This window comes from Neocloeon triangulifer, unplaced genomic scaffold (genome assembly GCF_031216515.1).
Source record: "Neocloeon triangulifer isolate White Clay Creek 2 clone unplaced genomic scaffold, ASM3121651v1 ptg000012l, whole genome shotgun sequence".
Lineage (NCBI taxonomy): Eukaryota > Metazoa > Arthropoda > Insecta > Ephemeroptera > Baetidae > Neocloeon > Neocloeon triangulifer.
Window position 1 is genome coordinate 7,651,721 of NW_026775554.1, and position 21,970 is coordinate 7,673,690.

At 36.8% G+C, this 21,970-nt stretch overlaps 1 protein-coding gene across 1 annotated transcript; it reads right to left on the reverse strand.

Annotated features, from left to right (window-relative positions):
* Window positions 1-100: 100 nt before the first annotated feature.
* Window positions 101-17,131, reverse strand: LOC132196318 (steroid hormone receptor ERR1). The gene is made up of 9 exons (XM_059618879.1): window positions 16,956-17,131; window positions 6,849-6,974; window positions 4,318-4,473; window positions 3,231-3,357; window positions 2,946-3,173; window positions 2,714-2,878; window positions 2,458-2,660; window positions 2,229-2,401; window positions 101-1,963 (listed from the first exon to the last, which is right to left on the reverse strand). The coding sequence occupies exons 1-9, from the start codon at window positions 16,980-16,982 to the stop codon at window positions 1,801-1,803; spliced, it is 1,368 nt and encodes a 455-aa protein (XP_059474862.1). The 5' UTR covers window positions 16,983-17,131; the 3' UTR covers window positions 101-1,800.
* Window positions 17,132-21,970: the final 4,839 nt, after the last annotated feature.

Genomic DNA, 21,970 nt, shown 5'->3' on the forward strand with positions numbered 1-21,970 from the left:
TATATTTTACCTCAAGTGTGTGTGTGTGTTTCTATGTGTGTGTGTGTGATACTACTTCAATCAACATACCTATTATTATTATTATTATTAATGATGTACGCGCGCGTGTGTGTGTCCGATATAATTATGTTCACTTTCCAGCCCCAGAATAATTATAATTACGTCTTAATCAATTATATAACAATGCGCAGGTTAAATATAGATTTCAACTATGTTCTACCATAGTTATGCTCTATCTGTGTGTTTATGTGTGTGTGTGTGTGTCTTGGTAAAATATCATTCAATACATGATACATTTACTTAGTATATATCAGCTAGAGATGATCTCACGATTCATTCGTCTTCAATATACTCGGAATTTTGAGGATTATAAGCTATTTGTTAAGCTTTTTTTTAAATAGATTTCAAATTTAAGGGGAAAGTAGGGCGTGTTTGGGCCAATTTTCCATTTGGCCAAATAAGACTTCTTTGATTGTGACGGAGTTTTTTCGATTAAATTAATTCACAGCTTTTGCACGCCCCATCTCTGAGAAAGGATCCAAAATTTTCTGACGATTTACAGACGGTTAATATGGCTAGACAGTCTTTTAAAACGCATTCTCTTCCACTACCCATAGTGAAGTTCTATTAAAATTACTCGCAGGATGGTGTTGAGTTCTATATAAGTGTGTGTATATATTTATTTCTCTCTAACCCAGAAAATTAATTGATTACAAGTCTAATTTAGTTATTAGTATGCTCTCCCTTTCGCTCAGAAATATTATATTTATCCGCGATTCAACTGTTAGTGATAACGTAATCATATTCTGGCTCAGTCTTGTTGTTATTTTATTTTGCGATTAATCAACAACTATTAAAAGAAAGGAACCATTGCCCCAGCAAATGATCGACAGGGTTTTAAGCAGTGCGCTCTATGAATTCAGTGTGTGATGCCCATGTACAAAAAAAAAAAAATACATGAAGCTACCTATTTTTACTTTTGTGTACTTTGTTTGCTGCGTTATGCTAATCATCATGTCCAAATCAAATAAGGGCGATAAGTGGGACCAAAATGTTAATTAATCATATACCCTCTCTGTTGGGAACAAGATTGGCACAAAGGAAAGGATTGATGAAAATTTAAATAACATTATGCAAAGTTAACAATAAAAGCATAAAATATATGACCAATTAATTCAAAGTAAAGCATCACAAAATCATCATATACCCATATAGTGACGACAAGAGTATGCACAAAAATGACCAATGAGGATGAGATGAGAAAGTAAGTATGAAAATTTGCACTTCGAGTCCAAAACCCACCAAATCCAATGTATCTCTTCTAAAGAGAATCAATTTTTATGCGAGCAGTTTTCCGTAAACGTTAGATTTTAGGTGCTCATGAGTCTTACTCTCTAACACACATGATTACACAATATCAGTCCTATGGACCAAAATTGATTTTATAATCACTTGAATCTCTCTACCAACTACACTCAAATTACACAAATATTATACTCTGTTTTGCAATGGATGATATTGGTTAATTTGTCGACCGTATGTTCAACGTCAAGCTTGCTCAAAAGAAGCTTAAAAGCTACCTGGCTGCTTCTCGGCCTCAAAAGCGATCACATACCAAAGTCCATTTACGAAGAAAATATTTTTGGGCTAATTTGGCCCAAAATGAACTTCTCGATCGCAAATCTACTCCGAAGAAACACTGCACTGCGATTAAATAATAATTTTTTTGTCAAATATCCGGCCAAGTCGAAAGCAAACAAACAGAAGTAGTATTGTGAATCAGTCTCTCAATGAATCAGGTCAGCGATGGCACGCTTCAAGCATCTCCACAAACAGCTTATTCATCGGCACCTTAGCATCGTGGCGCACGTCCGACCAGAACCGCCTTATGATGAAGTCTGCTTGGCGAAGTGCGGGTAGACTCAACAACAGCTGCTGAACGTGGTAGGCTGATGTGTTGGGCCTGGAATTAGATACATTTTTTTAATAGAGTTCTTAATTTTATGAAAGCTCTAACAGTCTAACTTAATAATTTTTGTAATTGGAATGAAAGGATATAATAATTAAAAATGCAAAAGATTGAAATATTTAAGTTAAATGTAAGGTTAATTTAAATAATTTCAAACCTTTTAAACTAAATAAACATCTATCAAGACCATTCATGTTAGATTTTTATTCAATTTTTAAACTGGCAGTCAAATTATAAATTTTCAAATTAAAAAAAGTACCTGAGCACAGAAACGCAGTCAGTAAGAGAAGATAGAACGCTGTCTCTCAACTGCTTGAGAGGAATGTACTCGTCCACATTAACATCAGAGTTGACGAGGACAAGAGCTTTCAGCAGAAGGTATTCTTCCCTTGCCAAAGACAATCGGCTAAACCTCGACAAAATTTGAATGCACTGAAAGTAAAATTGACTTAAAAATAGTGATATATAAAGTAATTTGATTTACTTACATGCTGATAAATTTCGCTTGCTCCACTATCACGAGCCAACTTCTCGTCCAGCCAAAAGTCAGAGGCGAACCTCAATTTGCCACTGCTACCACCACTGCCTGTTGACATTTGCAGTGACCTGAACACAAGCGTGAGGGTCAGGATTTCTGCCCATGTGCTCTGCAGCAGCCTCATTTGGTCGTTGAGTGACAAATCCATGAAACCTGAAATAAAGATCATTATTTTGTGGGGAAATATGAATTCAAAGTATTGTTACCTGGAATCTGCTTGGCCCAAGTGATAATTCCAACAAGCTCCCTGTCATACAGGTCGCTCAGGATGGTGATGGTCTGATACTCGTTGTCCACACTGTGGCACTGCTCCGGACCCACCTGCAGAATCTCAGGCTCGCAATTGCTCAGCACCTCTAGCATTTTGTTTTCTGGAAATTGATCAAAAAATCAAATGATTAAAAGCCGAGTTTTAAATAAAAATGGGATAAAATGTACCTTCAAGTGACGGTTTTGCGACAGGAACAGAAACATGTTGCATCTGGTAGGGCATCTCTGGATTGCGACGGTACTTTTGGCGACCTCCACGTACCCTATCAAGACGAACGCCTTCCTTCAGCATCCCCATGCGGAGACACTTTTGGAATCGACATGCCTGGCAAGCTTTCCGCCTCCTCTTGTTGATTTCACAATCATTTGCAGCAGGGCAAGTATACTCTATATTTCCTGGATTTTTTTTTTTTGCTAAATTAGAAATCATTGCAAATTTCTTGAAGAAAGTACCTTGAATTGTCCGTTTAAAAAATGCTTTGCAGGCCTCGCATGATGCAACTCCGTAGTGGAAGCCAGACGCCGTGTCGCCGCAAACTAAACACAATCTGCGCGGGGAGTCATCCTCTTTCATGCTTTCCTGTGAGCAGGGATGTCTTGGTTTTTGAAAAGTTCCAAACTTTGAAAGAGAAAATCTTTGAAATATTTTCAGCCTTGATTCGGTTCTGTGACTTTTGGCGCCAACAAATAGAAACCCACTCACCATCATTCTTTTGACAATTTCAGAGATGAGATTAAATTTTTAACAAACGAGTATGAAACTGGTAGGAAGAATTAAAAAATGAAAAAATGTCGTTTTTGAGAAATAGTCTGTTGGTATCTTCAATACCTCAAAAGGAGTAAAAAAAGCGTTCCAAAAATATGCCGGAATCCGGAGCAAAGTCAAGTCGGTGTTTGCGTGACCAGCGAGTCGTTTGCAATGACTCACAACTTGCTCTGGCCATTTCAATTTCAATTGTTGATGGCCAAAAATCATAAAGTGTAATGAGACGCAGCCGTCGCTCCTCCCACACGTCAAATTACTTTCGCACCTCTGAATAATTGCGTTTTCCATCCCCGCCGACGACGCTTTGTTTACTAATCGCAGTCAATAAGAAGAAGCTTCCAGAGTGTTTTTTTGATTCTCAAGAAATTGACATTGGAGATTGAGGTCGGAGCAAATTTATTAGCAAAATTTGCATGCCAATACATTGAAACAAACTTATTCTCTCTTGTTTAACACGCAGAATCTGTTACCGCGAACAAAAGCCAAAAACGCTCATACGTTTGGTGTCAAGGCTGAATGAGATATTATTACATAAATTTCATTTTGTGAATAATTACAGAAAACCTCATCACTGAATGATTATAGTTTATATCTAGGTGAGAGTAAGGAATTAATTACGATAAAACGGTTGAATATTTTGCTTATCAAAAACATTGCAGTATATTCATAATTTTTCCAGAAATACAGGGAATATTTTGCATTTAAAAAGCTTTTACTATAATTAGCTTGCAGAAAAATATTTTTTCTAATTAAAAAAAAAAAATACTAGTATACCTCTGTCCTGATCATTGAGTCTCCATTGGATTGGGTTGTACTCGAGCAGAATTGCCGGTCTGGGCTGCCAGGAGAAGTGGCTGCGCCATCCACAAAAGCAAATTTTAAGCATTTTGGTGATCTGGGCGTTCCTTGGCTGTCACTGCAAATTTCCATCTGTAAACAAAGAGCCGAAAAATGAAAACGCGCGCATAAATCAGGTCAAAAATATGTTTGTTTCAAATTTGGCGAGGTCTATTTTCATTTGATTGCAATTCAAATCAGACCCCCACTAACTCGCGGTTTTTGTCACTGGTCCAAGACGAGAAAACGCACAAATCAGCCGCGGCTTTTCGTGTCCCGAAAAACAAAATTAAGGCGGCGATATGCATAAGAAGAAGAGAGAAGAAGAAGAAGGGCTCTCGAAAGGTGTGCGATTTGCATTCGGCATAATGACTTGGCCAAGTGATGCAGATGCAAATTTCCAGAGGATCATCCGTCACCTGCCGCGCCACCCCCGCCGGCCCCATTCTCGAAAAATGAATGATGCAAAAATGTTAATATTGTGTCCTCTGCGCAACAACAAAGGTCAACATTTATTACGAAAAGACTTTGTTCTTTCTTCCTAACGCCAAATCTTCTGTTTTGCGGCTAATTAGTAAAGTCTGATTCGCCGCTGGTTAATTTTTCCGGCGGGCTGCGGCGTAAGTGCCTTGCGGCCGGAACGCACCGCGCCGCTTGCAGTCGGCGAGTGTCGCGTGACCACTCAGCCCCAGACGTCGACACGTGACGCTCCAAGATCAGCCGCAGCGTGACTCGCGGAAGTCAAGTGCTCTGGGCACAACCAAAGTCAGCCAAGCACGTTCGTTCAAATTTCCAATGTTCGCAGGAAGAAATTGGGAAGAAAGTAAAGAAAAACAATTATTCTCAGTGAAATCAAATAACGCATTTTATTTTATTTTTTAAATTAGGGAGAAAAATAATTGGAAGGAGGTATTGCAACTATTGAAAGAAAAATAGTCTAATGCAAGAGAGATTGGAGTGAATAATATCAAAATTTGTCATAAACGCCAACATGAAGTTCTACCTGGGGTCACTTAGAAATATAACGATGAAATTCTCTTTTATAAATCTGGATATAAAAATAACAAATAGAAACCCCTTTTCAGATTAATATATCTCATTATGAATTACCTAGAAGAAGAAAATACTTATTTTAAGTCACTATCAAAATCATGAAGATAGAAATTTGTAGTCAAAAGTATTAAATTTAAAAATAATAAATCAGACTCAAATTTTTGTATTTTCCACAATTCAATCAGCTGAACCAACAAATTCACAATCAGAAAGACATAAACTCTCTTTGAAATGATGAAAATATTTCATCCCATTTAATAAAAGCTTATTTGCATATAATATATCCAACGTTTTGCCGAGGAGAAATTCAATCTCATTGCGACTTCAAAGCTCTGCAATCTCCGAAAGCAAGGAGAAAAAGGCCTTTGTGATCCCTTAAGCCGGAAAGAAGCTTTGCGCGAGACGCGCAAAAAACGCCGCCGCGAGTCCTGCTGCTTCTGCTCAAGTGAAAATCGTTCACTAGCGTCTGAGGCGTTTTGCTTTGATTTATTTTCAAGCGTAAAAATTTTATTTAATTTAGTTCAAACTTTAATTTTCTTAATCATGTATTTTTTATTTTTAAATTTCAAGTGATTCTGGAAAGATTCTGAGCCGTTCAAGTAGCGGATAGTGCGTTTTATCGAGAGGTCACCGATGCAAATTTATGAGAAAATGTTGATCCAGCACAGCCAGCACAGGCGACATTATTCCACAAACATCAAAACTTCTTCGTCTCAGCCAAGGTTAGCCGTATTTTGACTTGGAAATCGGTTGGGCAAGCAAAGGTTTTTCAGGCGGGCAGCAGCCATAAGGTGCTTCTCTGCTGAATTATTTACCACCGAGTGAAAGCAAAATACAGGGGGGACGCCAAAAACAACAGGCACGTAGGTCGAATTAGCGAAATCAAACTTTTTGTTTTTGTTGTGGACCAAAATAAACGGAGAGTGAGAGAAAAGTGAAAAGGGTCGCATTATATTTAGAATTGCAAAACAGCGAAATTGTCAGAAGTCGTCGGTTTTCTAGTGACATCAAATGATGCATGTAATTCGACACGTCTCTCACTTTTTTGTTCACATAATCAATTCTTCAACTGGTAAATATGGAGGAAGGAATTTTAACTCGTCTAAAATTAGGTCGTGTTTTACATGTCGCATATTTTAAACGAGAGCAGCTTTACAACTATTCAATAAAATTCAATTTATTTGTGAAAGTAAAATTAATCCAAAAGTATTATAAAATTGAAATAATATTTGATTTGCATGATATTTTTTGCGCCGTAATTTTAAACCTAGATAGATATCTTTAGTTGTGGAAAGGATAATTTGCTCAAAACATGTTGCATAATTATGATAATTATGAAATGTTTAAAATATCCTTTCATGCAAAACTGCGTGCGCATAATTTTATTGAAAATTACTTTTATCAATATTAATTACCGTTGTGCTAGGGGAGTAAACGTTGCTATTGGATGGCGAGCAAGGCTGGAAATTCGCATGGTCTGCTTCCTCCTTTTTAATGTTCAGGGTGTCTCCTTCGTCAGTGCTGCCGGACATCATGCTGACCTGCCAATCAAAACAAACAGAGAATTCATTAATCATATTCGTCGCAAGTGATCGGGCAGAATACTCGACAACCGCGTTTAGTCAAAATGATTGATAATTATTTCGGCTCGGCTTAGATAGAAATTTTCGGATGACGCAAGTCGGCTCTTGAGGGGTGGCAGATGTGCGCGGACGAAAAGAGATTTTCTCACGGAGCGAATTCGCGAGCAAGAGCAACTTATGCAACCAATCGCGCGTGAGCGTCAAGCAGATTGCATAAAGTTGTGGACGTCAATGGATAAATTATGCATCAGTCTGTCTGTCGCAGTTCATAAATCAGGCGGACGAGCAGCCGCCGTCGCATCATTTCAAAACCAAAACTTGATCGCAGTCTCCCGTTTAAAGCGTTTTACATAAATTAAATGAGTGCTGACCTTTTGCTGATATTGGAATTTTCACATAAAATTAAGTAACTAGGATGGACGAAAATTGCAATATTTGGCAATATTTTCTTTCCAAGGACCGAATTTAATTTAAAATTTGTTCAAAACAAACATCAAAAATTTTTTTCATTCATTGAATATTAAATTTTGAATAACTTAGCAACTCACCACTCATCCCCTTCCTGAATTACTTACTCTTCCAACAAGCGCAAAAAGAACGGAGCCTCTTACTGCCTCACCAATTTTTTAGTCCACACAAGACTGATGCAAAATGTTATCTTGGACAATATCTCACACGTTACTTAACTTGAAATAAAATTAAATTTGAGTGACATAAGTTATTTCAATATATAAGAGGTTAGATGAAAAACAACGCTCGTGTTCAAAATTTTCTTATTTGCATATGGCTGTGCGATAACTTGATTTAATTTTCTTAAATTATCCACGATGTATTCAAACGAGATGAAATAATCGAAAGATGCGTTTTAAATCAGATAGAAATAGAATCAACTTAGTTTCAACATGTGGTTTTTCTATAGTGCAGATTATTCTATTTTGAAATTTTGTTGAGAGGTTTTTAATGAATTCACGTTCCAGCTACTTTATTTAGCAAGAAACTTCTGATATGCAGATTTAGCAAAATTTGTTGAAAATTTTCGCGAAAGGGCCCAAACGGATCTATTCGGAGATTGTGGCTTGCTCTGGCGCTGATTAACATGGAGAGAAGATGAGCCGGTCGGTGAATGTGACGTGCATGCAATGTAATGTTGTAGGGCCGTGCGTGATGATAAAGAAGGGGGTCGGGGGCCCAGAGGGAGTCAAGGCCACCTCCTCTGCCAGCAGCAGCACATAGACTTGCGCAAGTCTTGCCTATTGCCAGCACCAAAGTGAGAAAAGCGAAGAAAGAAAGAGCCGGACTATAAGCGCCCGCCCAGCAACTCTTTTGCAAATAACGTACCAGCGCACGCTCTCTTCGCGATCATCCATCATATTTGTCCTACCTTCTTTTTATTCTCTGACAACCCTTTCGTTAGCTGGCGTTTGTTTCGCCGGTTTGTCCCTTTGAGCGTGCCGAATGACGCACTTTCTACTTGATATGCATGAAAAAAATTGCAAATCTCTCTCCATTGCTATATTTACCACACCCGGTGACGTTTTTCAAGTTCAGGAATATGACACGATATTTTCTTACACTAATTTTTTCGCTTTAATCCCGCTGTACAATAATTTACCAAGAGACAAAAAAAAAGAGCCAAAACTTTTCCGTGTACAATAGGGAAAATTGTTTGTTTATGAGTCTCTCACTTTATCACAGCAGCTGGAAATCCCAGACAAAGATTCTCACCTTCAAGTTTGCTAGGCTGAATATTAAGTTCCAAATTTTTATTCCACGCCTGTCTATCACCATCAATCAACGCCCTGGCCCTGCCTCGTCCTTTCATTTGTGAGCAAAAGAAGAAGAGACTTTTGCAAAAGCAGCATGATCAGCAATAGCAAGTCTTATTCTTTCCTTTCGGTTTTTGTAAAGTTAAACCGACATTTAATTGCAATCAACAAACCAAAATGAATTTTCCCTGCTGCAAATTTTCCGACAGCCGAAATTGAATAATAATTTGTGCAAACAAAAGACCCAAAAGGTTGCGATTGCGAAACTTTGCAAAAGTCAAGCTGCAAAGAGTCTGGAAGTGATCACATGTGTGTGTGTGGCAATGGAAGTATAACAATATACTAATCAAACGGTCGCATTACATAAACCGACTGACTGACATGCAAAGCGAACATGCACACATATAATATACACACTCGCTCGCGCTGCCTCGCTGGGCTCGCGAGCCGCGGTATTATATTATAAGTTGGCAAGGACGAAGGGGGGCGTAACCAGCGCAGAATAAATCGAATCGCTCCGTGTTATGGTCAAGGCCAAATGTTCGCGAACACCATCCTCGTCAGCGCGATCTCTTCTTCCCATCCGTTTTCCTCCTTAAGCCTTTTCAGACTAATGCACATTTGCATACGATCAATGCACATTATTTGTCTCGTTGAAAAGCGAGATGCAGTGCTGTGTAATTATCATAATTATGCGGGGATTATCTTAAACATGTTGAGTGAGAGAGAGTGGAGCAATAAAAAGTTCCATTTCGCTGGACCTGATGAACTCAAACAAAAGGCCACCAATGCCGCAGATTATCAACTAATATAATTATTATCCAAGCCTTGCGTTACAAAATTATATGCATTATTTTATTCAGGATCTTATAAAAAAACTTTGTTTCCTGCCAAAAACTCGTTAATTAAAGCGGAGCTTTAGGATAATAGTTGCAAATTAAGTTTATAGGTGTACCGTGTACCAAAACACAATCTATACCCATAGAAATAATTTATTCATAAATAACTAAAAACACATATTTCTAAAAGAAGAGAGTAAAAAGAATGTTTACTTAAATTATTTTTGGGGAGGCTTAAACATTTTAACAATTTCTTAATTCACAATATAAAAGTTAGATCTCTGGCCTTAGATACTGAACAGAAGGAAATAAAATTAAAAACTTCACCTGATATTTTGGTTTTAACCATTTGTACCTTACTGGGAAAACTCTCCAAAAATTAATCACTTCTTAATTAAAAACACATTAAAAGTAAGAGCATAATAAAAATTGAAAACTATGAAGTGAAAAAGCTAGCATAAATCTATAATATAACTTTTTCAAAAAATCATCTGTCACCAATAGAGACAGTCAGAAATAATTTAATCTTGGATCTTTCTTTTACTTAATTTCAAAATAATTTGTAAAAATATTAACACTAGCAAAAATATGTATACAATTTAAGGAGAAGTGAGAGATAAACGTTAACCACTGAAAAAACACGCAATTAAACAAAAATAAATTTATAATTTGTTTATGATTACAAGACTTCATTATTTAAAAATTTTAAAATTAGAAATAAAATAATAACATATGAAAATATCAAATGATGCACACCAATTTTATGTTTTGGAAGATTTGGGTTTTTTAAAGATCGTCATAGTTTTGTGGTAGAATTTTCATGATCGAGGGTTGATTCATGGTGGTTTGAATTTAAAATCGGCTTTCTCAACCACCGCCGAGAAAGCTCATGAATTATGGCTGCAGCCCGCAGCCAAAACATGTAGAGCAGGATATTGTTTTTCTGAAACACTAATTTAATAAACAACTTACAAAAACCCACCGAGGAAAAGACGATTTTTAATTCAAATCACCATCTTCATGGTTAATTAAATAATTGTAGAAAGCATTATAATAATAAAACAAAAATCAGGCTATCTCTTCCGTAAGAATTGTAAGTTCTTCAAATAAGATATTAAAGTAAAAAACGGTAATTTATTACTATTCTCGTCTTTAGAAAACACTGCGGTTTTCAAAATTTCCAGGACGATCATAAAGATTGCCAAATCGAAGGGAAACGACCGGAGTGTGCAATTTGGTGGTGCAAACTGACGGCGTGTTGGTTGGCGGCTGGGCGAGCTATCGATTGGTTCCGAGACCATAATAATGGAGGCCCCGAAATAGCTCGCAGCCGTCGAGAAAATAAATTTATGCGTGCGATCAGGCAGCGAGAATGCAGTTGGCCGCGGTCCGGTCGTGGGCAGCTGGGCTAGTGCAGCGGCAATTATTGGGTTTCGACACAGACAACAGGCCCATTGTCTTGCTCTTTCTTTCTGCGTGGTGGCTCTGCCGCAGCAGCCCTTGATTAACATCCTTGCTGATTCACTCGGCGCTTATTTCTACGTGGTGTGCACTTAATACTTTGAACAAACACAAGGCTCGTTGCATAATAACTGCTTGCCAAGTAATCGCGTCGCGAATTCAATAAAAACCAAGCGCAGACCAAAATTGCGCAAGCCGAAATAAAATTGTCGGCTGTGAAATTCGCTAATTAATTCAGTTTGATATTTTTTCTTAAAAATTATTTGTTATATTATTTTTGATTTGTTGATAACAGACTTGGATAAAAAAAGTTAAAAAATGTATTCGTTTAATTTTAAAGTTTCAAAATTTTTAAAGATTTTTTTTAAAAAGTGCAATGTATTTAGTGCGTGTTTAAAATGATTTGAAATAGCGTTCCAGCGGTGAGCATTTCAAGGGCGCTCATCAAAAACCAAAATTGATGTGCTTGCTAGGTACCAACTTCCGTTGACGTACTACAGTACCAAACTAAAATTTGGAATTTCCCAGCTCAGATTCTGCGCTGATATCCACAGAAAATTTATTCAAAATTTACAAAAAAAAAAATGGAATTCAAGGGAAAATATTGGCAATAAAAAATAAATAAAAAAGCGACAGTAATTACCGGTAATTACATTACGGAAAAAATATTAATGATTTTCTTGGTATTTATTTTGTAAATTAAATAATAATTTAAAATAACCATCAAAATATTCATTCAAGAGATCAATTTATATTCCACTTAATTTCAAATTACATCTCCTTTTGTAGCAAAGAATGAGCACCATAATGCAATTTAACATTTCAATTTTCGCACAAACATGACGGTGCAATTTACTTTTGCGCAAGAGCCCGTTGCTGAATCAAAAACCCATTTGCGCACTGGAGGAAAATGATTGCTGAATCGATCACAGACAAATTCCCTTTCTTCGGCTGCATTTGGGCTTACGAAAAGTTTGATTTCGAAAGAGACGGAGCAGATAAGGACGGATTTCCAGCAGGGATTTTCCTCCTTGGGCCTGCTTAACAAAGAGCAACCTATCCCATTTGGTAAGTGCGGCAGCCTTGAACTTGACACGCCTCCCTGGCGACTCTGTCAAGGCCACTCTACTATTTTCCTGCCGCCGCGCCGCTAAATTTAATATTATTTACCAAATCGGTGGGCGACATGCGAGGCGAACACAAAATTAAATTCATGAATACAACGCTTTGAACCCACCAAAAAAAAAAGGGAAATTAGAGTGACCCAAAACAACAAGATAGATTCATGCCAAAGCTTGAAAGCAATTAGCCTTGAACTTTTAATTGCCGATATTGAATAATGATATTATTATTAGTTTCAAAATAAGCAGAATACGGCAAATGACAGGCCAAAATGTTTGCATGGAGTGTTTCTTTAATAAAAAAAAATTAATATTCAACCCTTGTTTGCTTACGAACTTCCTACAAGAGGATCTATAATAATGAAAATTCGACTGCTCTGTGACATAATTTACAAAAATATCAATAATTTTCTCGACCAAATTGATAAGACAAAACAAATGTAGTTCCTTTCATTTCTCACAAAATTTATTAAACTCTGCCATTTTGCATCACACAAAAGAAAATGAATTGCAGCACTAATGTTTAGCTTGCTTAACATTTCATATTTTCACTGAAAATTATGAAATTTTCATAAAACCACGCAGGGGTTTATCAAAAAAGTGAGATTGTAAAAAAAAATGCGCGGTGCAATAAAATTTGAGGGAAAAAATTAACGTCACACAGGCTTTGATTAATTTCCCTTGCGTGCAGCGGAATCCGCGCATTCTCAGCAGCGTTTCTCTCGCTCAGACACGCTACCCTTTTTTATTCATTCGCCTCCCTCCACACTTGGTCGCGCGGGTGCATTTGTTAAAACTGCATTTCCTGCTGCGCGCTGCAGTTTTAAGAAAGGGAGAGTGAGTGCATTACATTTTCATTTGATAAGAAAAAAAAACTACTAGCTCATCCGCGCCGGTCCGCGTGTGTGTTGGGGAAAAACTATTAGGAAAAAATGCGTGAGTGTGTGGGATTCATAAAAAAGTGAGACTGCACAATCAAAGCGAGGCTCAGCTGCTGCTCTCCGGCCGGCGGAGCATCAACCAAAACTTTTTTACACCACAATGCACCACGGCAACTCCGCGCTATCATGATTAACAAGTGGCGGGTACAGTTGCGGCAAAAGACCGACTCTCCAGCCAGCCAGCCGACCCACCGCGACTTCTTGCCAGCCTCTTTTCAGCCGCTTTAACTTTATATTTACATTGATTATTTTATTGGGAGGGAGCAGCAGCGGGCCCGATCAAAGTTGAATAAGCACCGACCGCAGTCCCAATCGCCTCATTTTCTCAAAATGGGGAATTTTCTGCCGCGGTTGACAGACAACCGAGCGAGTGAACGAATCGAAAAATTTAGTGTGTATGCGGTTCGACATCGAGGAGAGCCGGTTTTGCTTTCATCTATCTGCAACCAATGATGATTCGAGAGCGCAATCGAGTTGATCACTTAAAAATTATTTCTCATTGCGATTTGATATTATTGAGAGCAGTTCCTTAAAATCATTCTAATTGTAAGAGAATTAATTTATAATTTTAATAAATTTACATGAATATTATTCCAAAATCAATACAAATTTTAATTTCAGAAGTTTGTTTATTTATTTTTATACTTATCTAAATTAAAAAATTTGCGATGCAATTGACATCAGAATTATTATTATTAATTATTATTATTGTTAAAGTTATTTTTTCCAATTTTTTAAATTTGATTTATGAAAACAATTTGTTCGAGAAAAAATTATTATTGGACAAAACATAATTATTTTGAAGCTTTAATACTTGATCACTCCTTCCTAAGAAATGGTAATTTTTAATATTTCACATTGAGGAGTGATCTATATAGATGCTATTTAGTAGGAGACTCAATTTGTATTTCATTTAACTAGGTGATTTAAAATTTAAATATGGAAATAATTAATTGTTAGACAGCAAAGTAAAATTTGCAGGATATTTAAAATTTAAAACTTTATTTGTGCGTTTGCGAACGACTTACTAATCAAGTATAATTATATGCAATGAAAAATTTGCAGACATCCTTTTCTAGATTTTGTTTAGTTATTTAATGCAACTATATTCATTACTTTATTTCATTGTCACAAAAGATTACCAACATCAGATCTCTTGATTGAATTAAATTGCCAAACTCATCTCACTTTCCTCGAAAAATTAGTCAACCGTCAAAATTTCCATAAATGAAAAAAACTCCAGCACTTTTCCTTTTTATGGAAACAGCACCAAGTTTCAAGGTCGGTGGGCCTATTAGTGCACAGCCGTCTCTCTGTCCAGATATAATTAAGACCCGGCGCGCTCATTGTGCTCTCGGAACGAATTTTCAATCTTATCTATTGTATACAAATAATTACGGCGGCAGCAGCAGCAGGCGTGCCTCGAAAAAGTGTATCATGAAGAAGTTCACTTGTCGCGCGGCACCTATTTCCATTTGTATATTATTTATGTTCACGCGCAAACAGACTGGGCAAATAGAACTTGTCAACTTTTCATTCGGAGCGTGTGTACTTTTACACACGACTTCTTTATCTTCCAAGGTAATTCTTTTCTTTACGGGCGCATCGTCTGAGAAAATTTCAAAACAGACACGGTTTCCTGCCTGTGACTTAAGAAATGCTGCACACGGATTCAAGAGTTGGCCAATTCAAGACTGACTCAAAAGCCAGTAGAGTTAAGTATTTCCAAAAAAATTCTGGTCATCCGACATTTGGTGCGAGCAAAACCAAGAGTGAATTTCCTCTGCGGTGACGTAGAGTGCATTGTTTGGGGGCAGCAGGAAGGAGAGCAACTGGGTCAAAATGGAAATATAATGCCTGCTTACAAAAAAGCCAAGGCTGTCCGCACAATTAGCATATTCATGCTCAATTTCTGGCATTCCTGAGTCAGTTGCCAAGCCGAACTACGAGCAAATAGAATTGCACGCAGAGAACGGGCGCCGACTCATCATCGCGGCGCGGTTGCTATTCGGATTGACATTGGCCTTGAGATTTTGATCCGTTAACAGCACTCGCAATCGCCTCCGCGATCAATATTATTGTTATTTAAGAGTTATGCTATTGTTCTTGGCACCTTCGGCCGGCCGGCGCTTATTTTAATTTAATTTTGTTGTTTTCAATCAACTTGCGATGCGGGCTTTGATTTAATTTAACTTGTCCTAAAAAAAATTTGGGTCCAAGTCCACAATCTCTACTGATCTCTAATATTCAATACAAAAAATTATGAAGAGCCATACTTGTGATGCAGATAAAAAGCCCCCTTTAGTTTTGGATGAATTGGTGAAAGATTAAATTCTAATTTATGGAGAGAAAATAAATTGGATTATGCAAAAATAAAACTCCAAGCTCCGTAAAGCTGACGGTGATTTTGATATGAATACTAAAATATTCTGCAATTATTTCTTTTCAGAATTGATGAATTTAAAAAAAACACATAATAGTGATGAAGGCCCTACTAATTTGGTTAAAAAACCAAAATAAATCATTTATGATTTATGTTGCATTTTCCCCATTATATTTTTTTTTAACCAAATGCTATGCACGAATCTCGCACGTTCTGCCATTTCCTTTCGAATGATGAAAGTTTCCCAAAATTTTCATTTTGTGCGTTAAACTGAAGCGGAAACTGTCCACTTTAGCACGTCACTGCGCCTGCCTCAATAAAATTCAAACTTTTAATGCATTGAGTCCAGCCAGACCAGCGTAATTTTTGTAACAAAAGCAGGAACGACTCGAAAAGGAAATTCGCTTCCTTCCTCTGTGCGGTGCATCGCGGACGAGCGACCGCGCCAACCACTCGGCGGATCGGGTGGCCATGGGGAATGCCAAAGTCTAGGTCAGGGTGAAGTGTGTGAAAGGCTCGAGGACGAGTCGCAGGCACCGCGACAAGATCAATAATCCGCCCCTAAGCAGGCAGCCGGAGCCCGCCACAGCACCCCAATGCAGTTGCTCGCAACATCCAGCACGCCGAGGGTTGCGTGCCGTGGCACCCCTTCAAATGCACCACACGACGAGTGCATGTGTTCAAAATGTGACCGAAAATTTGGCTCGGCTCCAATTTCCAATCAGTTTACGCACTCGAAATTCGAGTGAAAGGCTTTTGGCTTTGTTGCCATAAATAATTTTTTTTTTTTTAACAAGAGTTTTATAAAAAATTTTTTGCTCAAGCAATAATGATTTGATAAATAAAAATTTGCATTTTATTTAGTTATTACTTCTTTCCATGAATCTCTGCATAATTCAATTAAGTTCCGGCAAAACTTATCTCCGAAAATGATTTTAAAAAATATACCAAAAAAATGTCTTTCTTATTCAAAGTTAACACTAGAGGTTGATTTCATGAAAATTAATTTGAATGTAAGTTTTACATATCTTATTTAGTTTTTTTTTTTTTACTTTTTCAAATAATTTTGGCTAATTCAAAAATTTATACTTCACAAAACAAGATTTGCATTGAATTAAGTTGAGATTATTTATTTAGCATTATTGTAAGCAGAAAAAGTGTATCGAACGTGATGAATATATTAAATTCCCATCCCATTATGATTTGGAGGTGCAAGAAAACCTCACTTCAAACGAATCAAAGGATTATTCTCGGCTGTCGTCCCACGCTTATATTTTCAGTCCCAGAGCGAAACACAATATTATTTCCCCGACACCGGCAGCCGGCCGGCGACCAAAACCGACAAAAAACCCGACCTGAGCGAAGGTGCGAAAAGAGAGAAAAGGATAAAATAGGTGTTGGTCTGCTCGGGCGGGACAAGGGACTCACCACATCTTCCATCCAGGCCGTATCCATGCCGTCGCCGCGAGAATCGCCGCTCACTGACACACCATTACCAGGTGCAATCACTAAACGCTGCACTTGTCTCGGCAAAACAGACGATTATTGTGCAGGCGCAGATAAGCAAGAGAGCGACCCGAACCAGCCAGCGACCCTCCTACTTTTCCCGATGCAACTCTGCTGCGACGTCTGCGGCTGACTCGCGAGCGAGCCGAGCGGGCCCCTCGCGCCGTCCGCCAGCCGATCACACCAAAGCGCCTCTACTGGCTATTCCAAAAGCAGCCCTCCTCCTTTTGCTTTGCACCACGACCGTACGCAAGCTTTTCTTGGCCGCTCTTTTTGCTGCCTCCAAAAAGCACCAACTCGAAAGCTCAAGGGATAAAATTATTAGCACCAAATTTTTTTAATTACTTGGAAGGTTCAAGGATACAAGCAGAAAAGGTTCATCACATTTATCACTATGTGCAAGATTTAAAATATTTGATGATGCGAAGATTTACAGTGATTTTTTTTTAAATTTCCTAATTTAGCATTATCAAAATCTTGAAACTATGTTATTTTTAAGCTTAATTTTAAAAGAAACTTTTTTCAAAATAATTAAATATATTATAAAATGTATAAATAATCACAGGAGATTGCAGATTTTTAATCTCCAAAAACAACTTATTGTTACAAAGGAAAGTTGCAATAAATTCAAGTCCTATATTTTTAAGTATGAACGCTGTAAACAAATTAAGCTGATTAATCCAAAACTGGTAGTAACTGGACCTTCGTAAAAGGTATAGTTAATGAAGACGAAATTTATCAATTAATATAATAGATTATTAATAAATAAATTATGAAAATCTAAAAAAAAAATATAGTGTTGAAGTTGGATCATTTGGATTATTATAGACCAGAATACTACCTAAAAGTTCCTTTCTTTAGAACTAACTTTGGAGTAGTTTGCCAATTAAATCGATTTTTGTTGCCCTCAATGGACGCCTGATTGGAATTTTGCCAGTAAACATTTAGTTACAATTGTGTTTATTAATGTACCACCGGGCATTCTCTGCCCAAATACATCATCCATACATTCAATATTATAAATTGCATTGATTACAAGAGAGAGAAATTACATCAAAAAATACAAAGACAGAACATACAAAGTAAATAGCCCTGAAATTGATATTGTTTATTATAAATATTACTTTTTGTTTGTTTTGTTTTTTGCCATCATTACAGACCTGTTCATGTCGTCAGCACTTTGTCGCTATTTATTTTAAACTAGTCTTTTATCTTAGACATAGCCTAGCTTGTACTGTTTTTCTTTTACGACTCAGGAAAGGTGGCCTCCTTATTGAACTTATTCATTTTCATTTATAATTGTTAATTTCTCACAGTAATTATTTATATTTATTCAAGTAAGATTGCATCAAATTATTTTTGAAGACATTAATATTTTCATTCAGACACCAGTTCGCCTGCAACGCATTCCATAAATGATAGCTCTGCATTTTAAAAGAAAAATCACCACAGTCAAAAGGTGGCAGCAGAAAAAGTTTGTGTGATCTAGCAGCTCTCGAATGATGCTCATCTCGCAATAAAAATAATTCTTTTAAATAGGGTGGGCTATTTCCATGCAAAGTTTTATGTGTCATAAGAAGTATGTTAAGCTGCATTCGCTCCTCAACTCTGAGAATTCCTGCTTTCACATAGAAGGGTGTAATTCGATCACCAAACTTGACATCATAAACATATCTTAAACAATTATTTAATGCAACATCAAGTCGTTTCAGACGCTCCTTTCTCACATCACAGTAAACTATGCTGCAATAATCTAAATGTGGGAGAATTAAACTTTTTAGCAACTGTAGCCGTACCTTTTGAGGCGTAAAATTGCGAAATTTATTCAGGTTATTCAAAGTGCTGTAAATTTTCTGACAAACAGTTGAAATCTGCTTATCCCATCGAAATTCTTTATCAAAATGAACTCCTAAATTTTTAAACGTGTCTACAAATTCAATATTAGAATTGTTAATTGCCAGCGGAGGAAGAACATTAAAGTTTATTAATTTATTCATTTGAGGAGAGGAAATTATCATAGCTTTAGTTTTTGCTGCATTCAATTTTAATCCATGCCTTTCGGACCATTTTGCCACATCCTGCAAAATTAAATTCATAATTCCTATTGCATCAGCTAGTTCTTTCACTCCACATTCAATATACAGCTGAACATCGTCCGCATACACATGATATTTACACCTGCTCTTAAAAATTCTGTTTATATCAATCATATAAAGTGAAAAAAGAAGTGGACCAAGCACTGAACCCTGGGGCACTCCACAATTTAATTCAGCCCATTTGGAATATTTTCCATCGCTGCCTTTTACTGCTTGCTTTCTGTCAGAAAGATAATTATTAAACCATTGCAAAACAGGCGGTGAAAAATTTAGCTGGGAAAGTTTTCTCAGTAAGAGTTTATGATCAACGGTATCAAAAGCCTTAGAATAGTCAAGAAAAACCATTAAAACAACTTTTTTGCGAAAAAGCGCTGCCCTTATATCCTCGGCTATTTTCAGCAAAGCGGAAGTCGTGCTATACAATTTTCTGTAGGCAGATTGAAACTCGTCTAAATAATTATTATTTTTTAAGAATTCCTGAATTTGTTTGAACACAATTTTTTCAACGACCTTCGATATTGTGCTTAAGAGACTTATTGGACGAAATTCACTTGCTTTGGAAGGGATGCGCACCTTTGGGATTGGACTTAGAATTACTTTTTTCCACGCACTTGGAAATACAGCCATCTGTAGAGATGAATTAATAATATTAGTGAGCGTTGGCATCAGAACACAGCAAATTTTCTTTATCATGCTAATACAAATTTTGTCATGCCCCTCAGCTGCCGAAGTAATGCTGAAAATTGCTTTTTTAATATCCACAGGGTTTGCATAAGAAAAGTGAAATGGTTCGTTATTCTTTATACCTGGAATTACATAATTATTATCAATTTTAGCAAGCTGGCTTTGGTCGCGCACTACCGTCAGCTCTTCTACCATAATATCTAGACTAACAGGGAGACTTGCATGATTATGTTTTGATTTTATCAAGCCCATATTTCTAAGTTTACTCCAAATTTGGCCTGAATTATTGAGGGAACTTAACTGATCAAAAACTCGGCTTCTATAAAAGGTTAAAATCAACTGCTTCACTCTGTTTTTAACAGCCCTATAAACATCAAACAGATATCGATTGTTTTTAATACGACGAGCAAGGCTCAGCAGACGATCACGGTGGGATATTTCGGACCTGATTTGCAAGGGAAGTTTTGGTTTAAAATTTTTAGGCACACATCGCCTCTGCAGTGGCACAAATTCATTATAAAAATCAATGAGCATTTTATTAAATTTTTCAACTTTGCCATCAATCGTTAGTTCAGCTCCACATAAAAACCATTCAACATTTAACGCCTTCTCTTGTAGAAAATTATTATCTGCTGCAGAAAAATTCCTATACATTGCAAATTCACTCTCAGCCTCAATTATTTTTGAGTCAAAAATCGCAAATAATATTTCATGACTAGATAAAGGATTAAGCAATTTTCCGAAATTAGTGCAATTTAACATGTCCGAAACAAAAATAGCATCAATTGTTGTAACTGCATTATATGATATGTGAGTGTCTTTAATAGGCAACCGATTAAGACTTAGATCCTGCAATTCTGTTTCCAGTTCTTTACCTTCACGTGATCCATCTGCAAAATTGTAGTTAAAATCTCCTAAAACAATCACATTTGCATATTTAGCACTCATTTCATTCAATTTATTCAAAAAATTAGTTAATTTTGTTAGTCTGCTAGGGCGCCTGTAAATTACTGCTACTAAAATATTTCCATTCACCTGCTCCACTTCACACAAGATATATTCTGTAAGTTGCAAATTATTATTTTGCGGAGATGCCGCTAGTTTCTTATATTTTAAACCTTTCTTTAAATAGATCGCTACTCCACCTCCTCGTGCACCTTCCCTATCATTGCGTAAAATATTATAACCAATCACATCAACTAGGTTATCTGCGTGCTTATCTTTGAGCCAAGTTTCTGAAACTCCTATAATATCAATTACTTTTTCAGCTAGCAAGTGACGAAAAAGCACAATGTGGTTTACATCAGCAAGGGATTGCGCATTAAGAAAAATTACTTTGAGAAATTGGTTTTGAGAACCAACGCCATGACCTCTCCTCCTTTGCTGCTTCCTCAAGGCCGCTCTGTTTACTATTTTTCCTAAATTACCGTAACAAAACCAAATGGTCCAGAGTGGAAATCTCAGCGGCCTTACATCCGAGGCGGCCGAATCGCAATGCGAATTGAACACTTGGCATTCACGTACCTTATTTGCACAAATTCTGCTAGATTGGAGCTCAAATGATGCAAAAATCGTCAGAAAAAGTAGCAGCGACTGCACTACTGCAGCCGTGCATCTGGCCATTTTCCCCCTCTCATTTACACTGAATTAAATTTATTTTGGTAAAATAGTGTGGCATCAGTTAATTTGATTTCTTTGCTCTTTAGAAATATATTATTTTAACATTGGTTTTGCATTATTTGCATGAATGTACTAAATAATTTTTCTATAATTTACAATTTGCAAAATCCCTGACAGTAGTCAATGTGAAAAAGAGTATTTTTCATGAAAATAATGCTTAAGAATTTGTTTTTTAAATTTGTTTTGTTTAGTTCATTCAACATATTTTTTTTTTATCCGACTTGTTTACAAATGTTAAACTAATATAAATTTATCTATCTCAACAATCTATCTATTCTTTCCAGCCTTGAAAATTGCAAGTGTATGAGCAAAGATTAATTACATATTATTATAGAACTTGAACTTTGACACTTTTCAAAGACTTGAAGGTTGGATTCAGTTAGAAAAGTGCCCGCATTGGAGGTTGGAGCAGATAGTGACGTCGTATGTACTCCCACAAATTGATAGGTTCTGCAGTATTACAAAATCTACCACGCG

Coding starts and splice junctions, on each gene's coding strand:
- LOC132196318 (XM_059618879.1), bottom strand. CDS start 16,982: ATGGATACGGCCTGGATGGAAGATGTG. Junction 3,174..3,230: donor TTTTAAACGGACAATTCAAG/GTACTTTCTTCA, acceptor AAAAAAATCCAG/GAAATATAGAGTATACTTGC. Junction 2,879..2,945: donor CGCAAAACCGTCACTTGAAG/GTACATTTTATC, acceptor ATCAATTTCCAG/AAAACAAAATGCTAGAGGTG.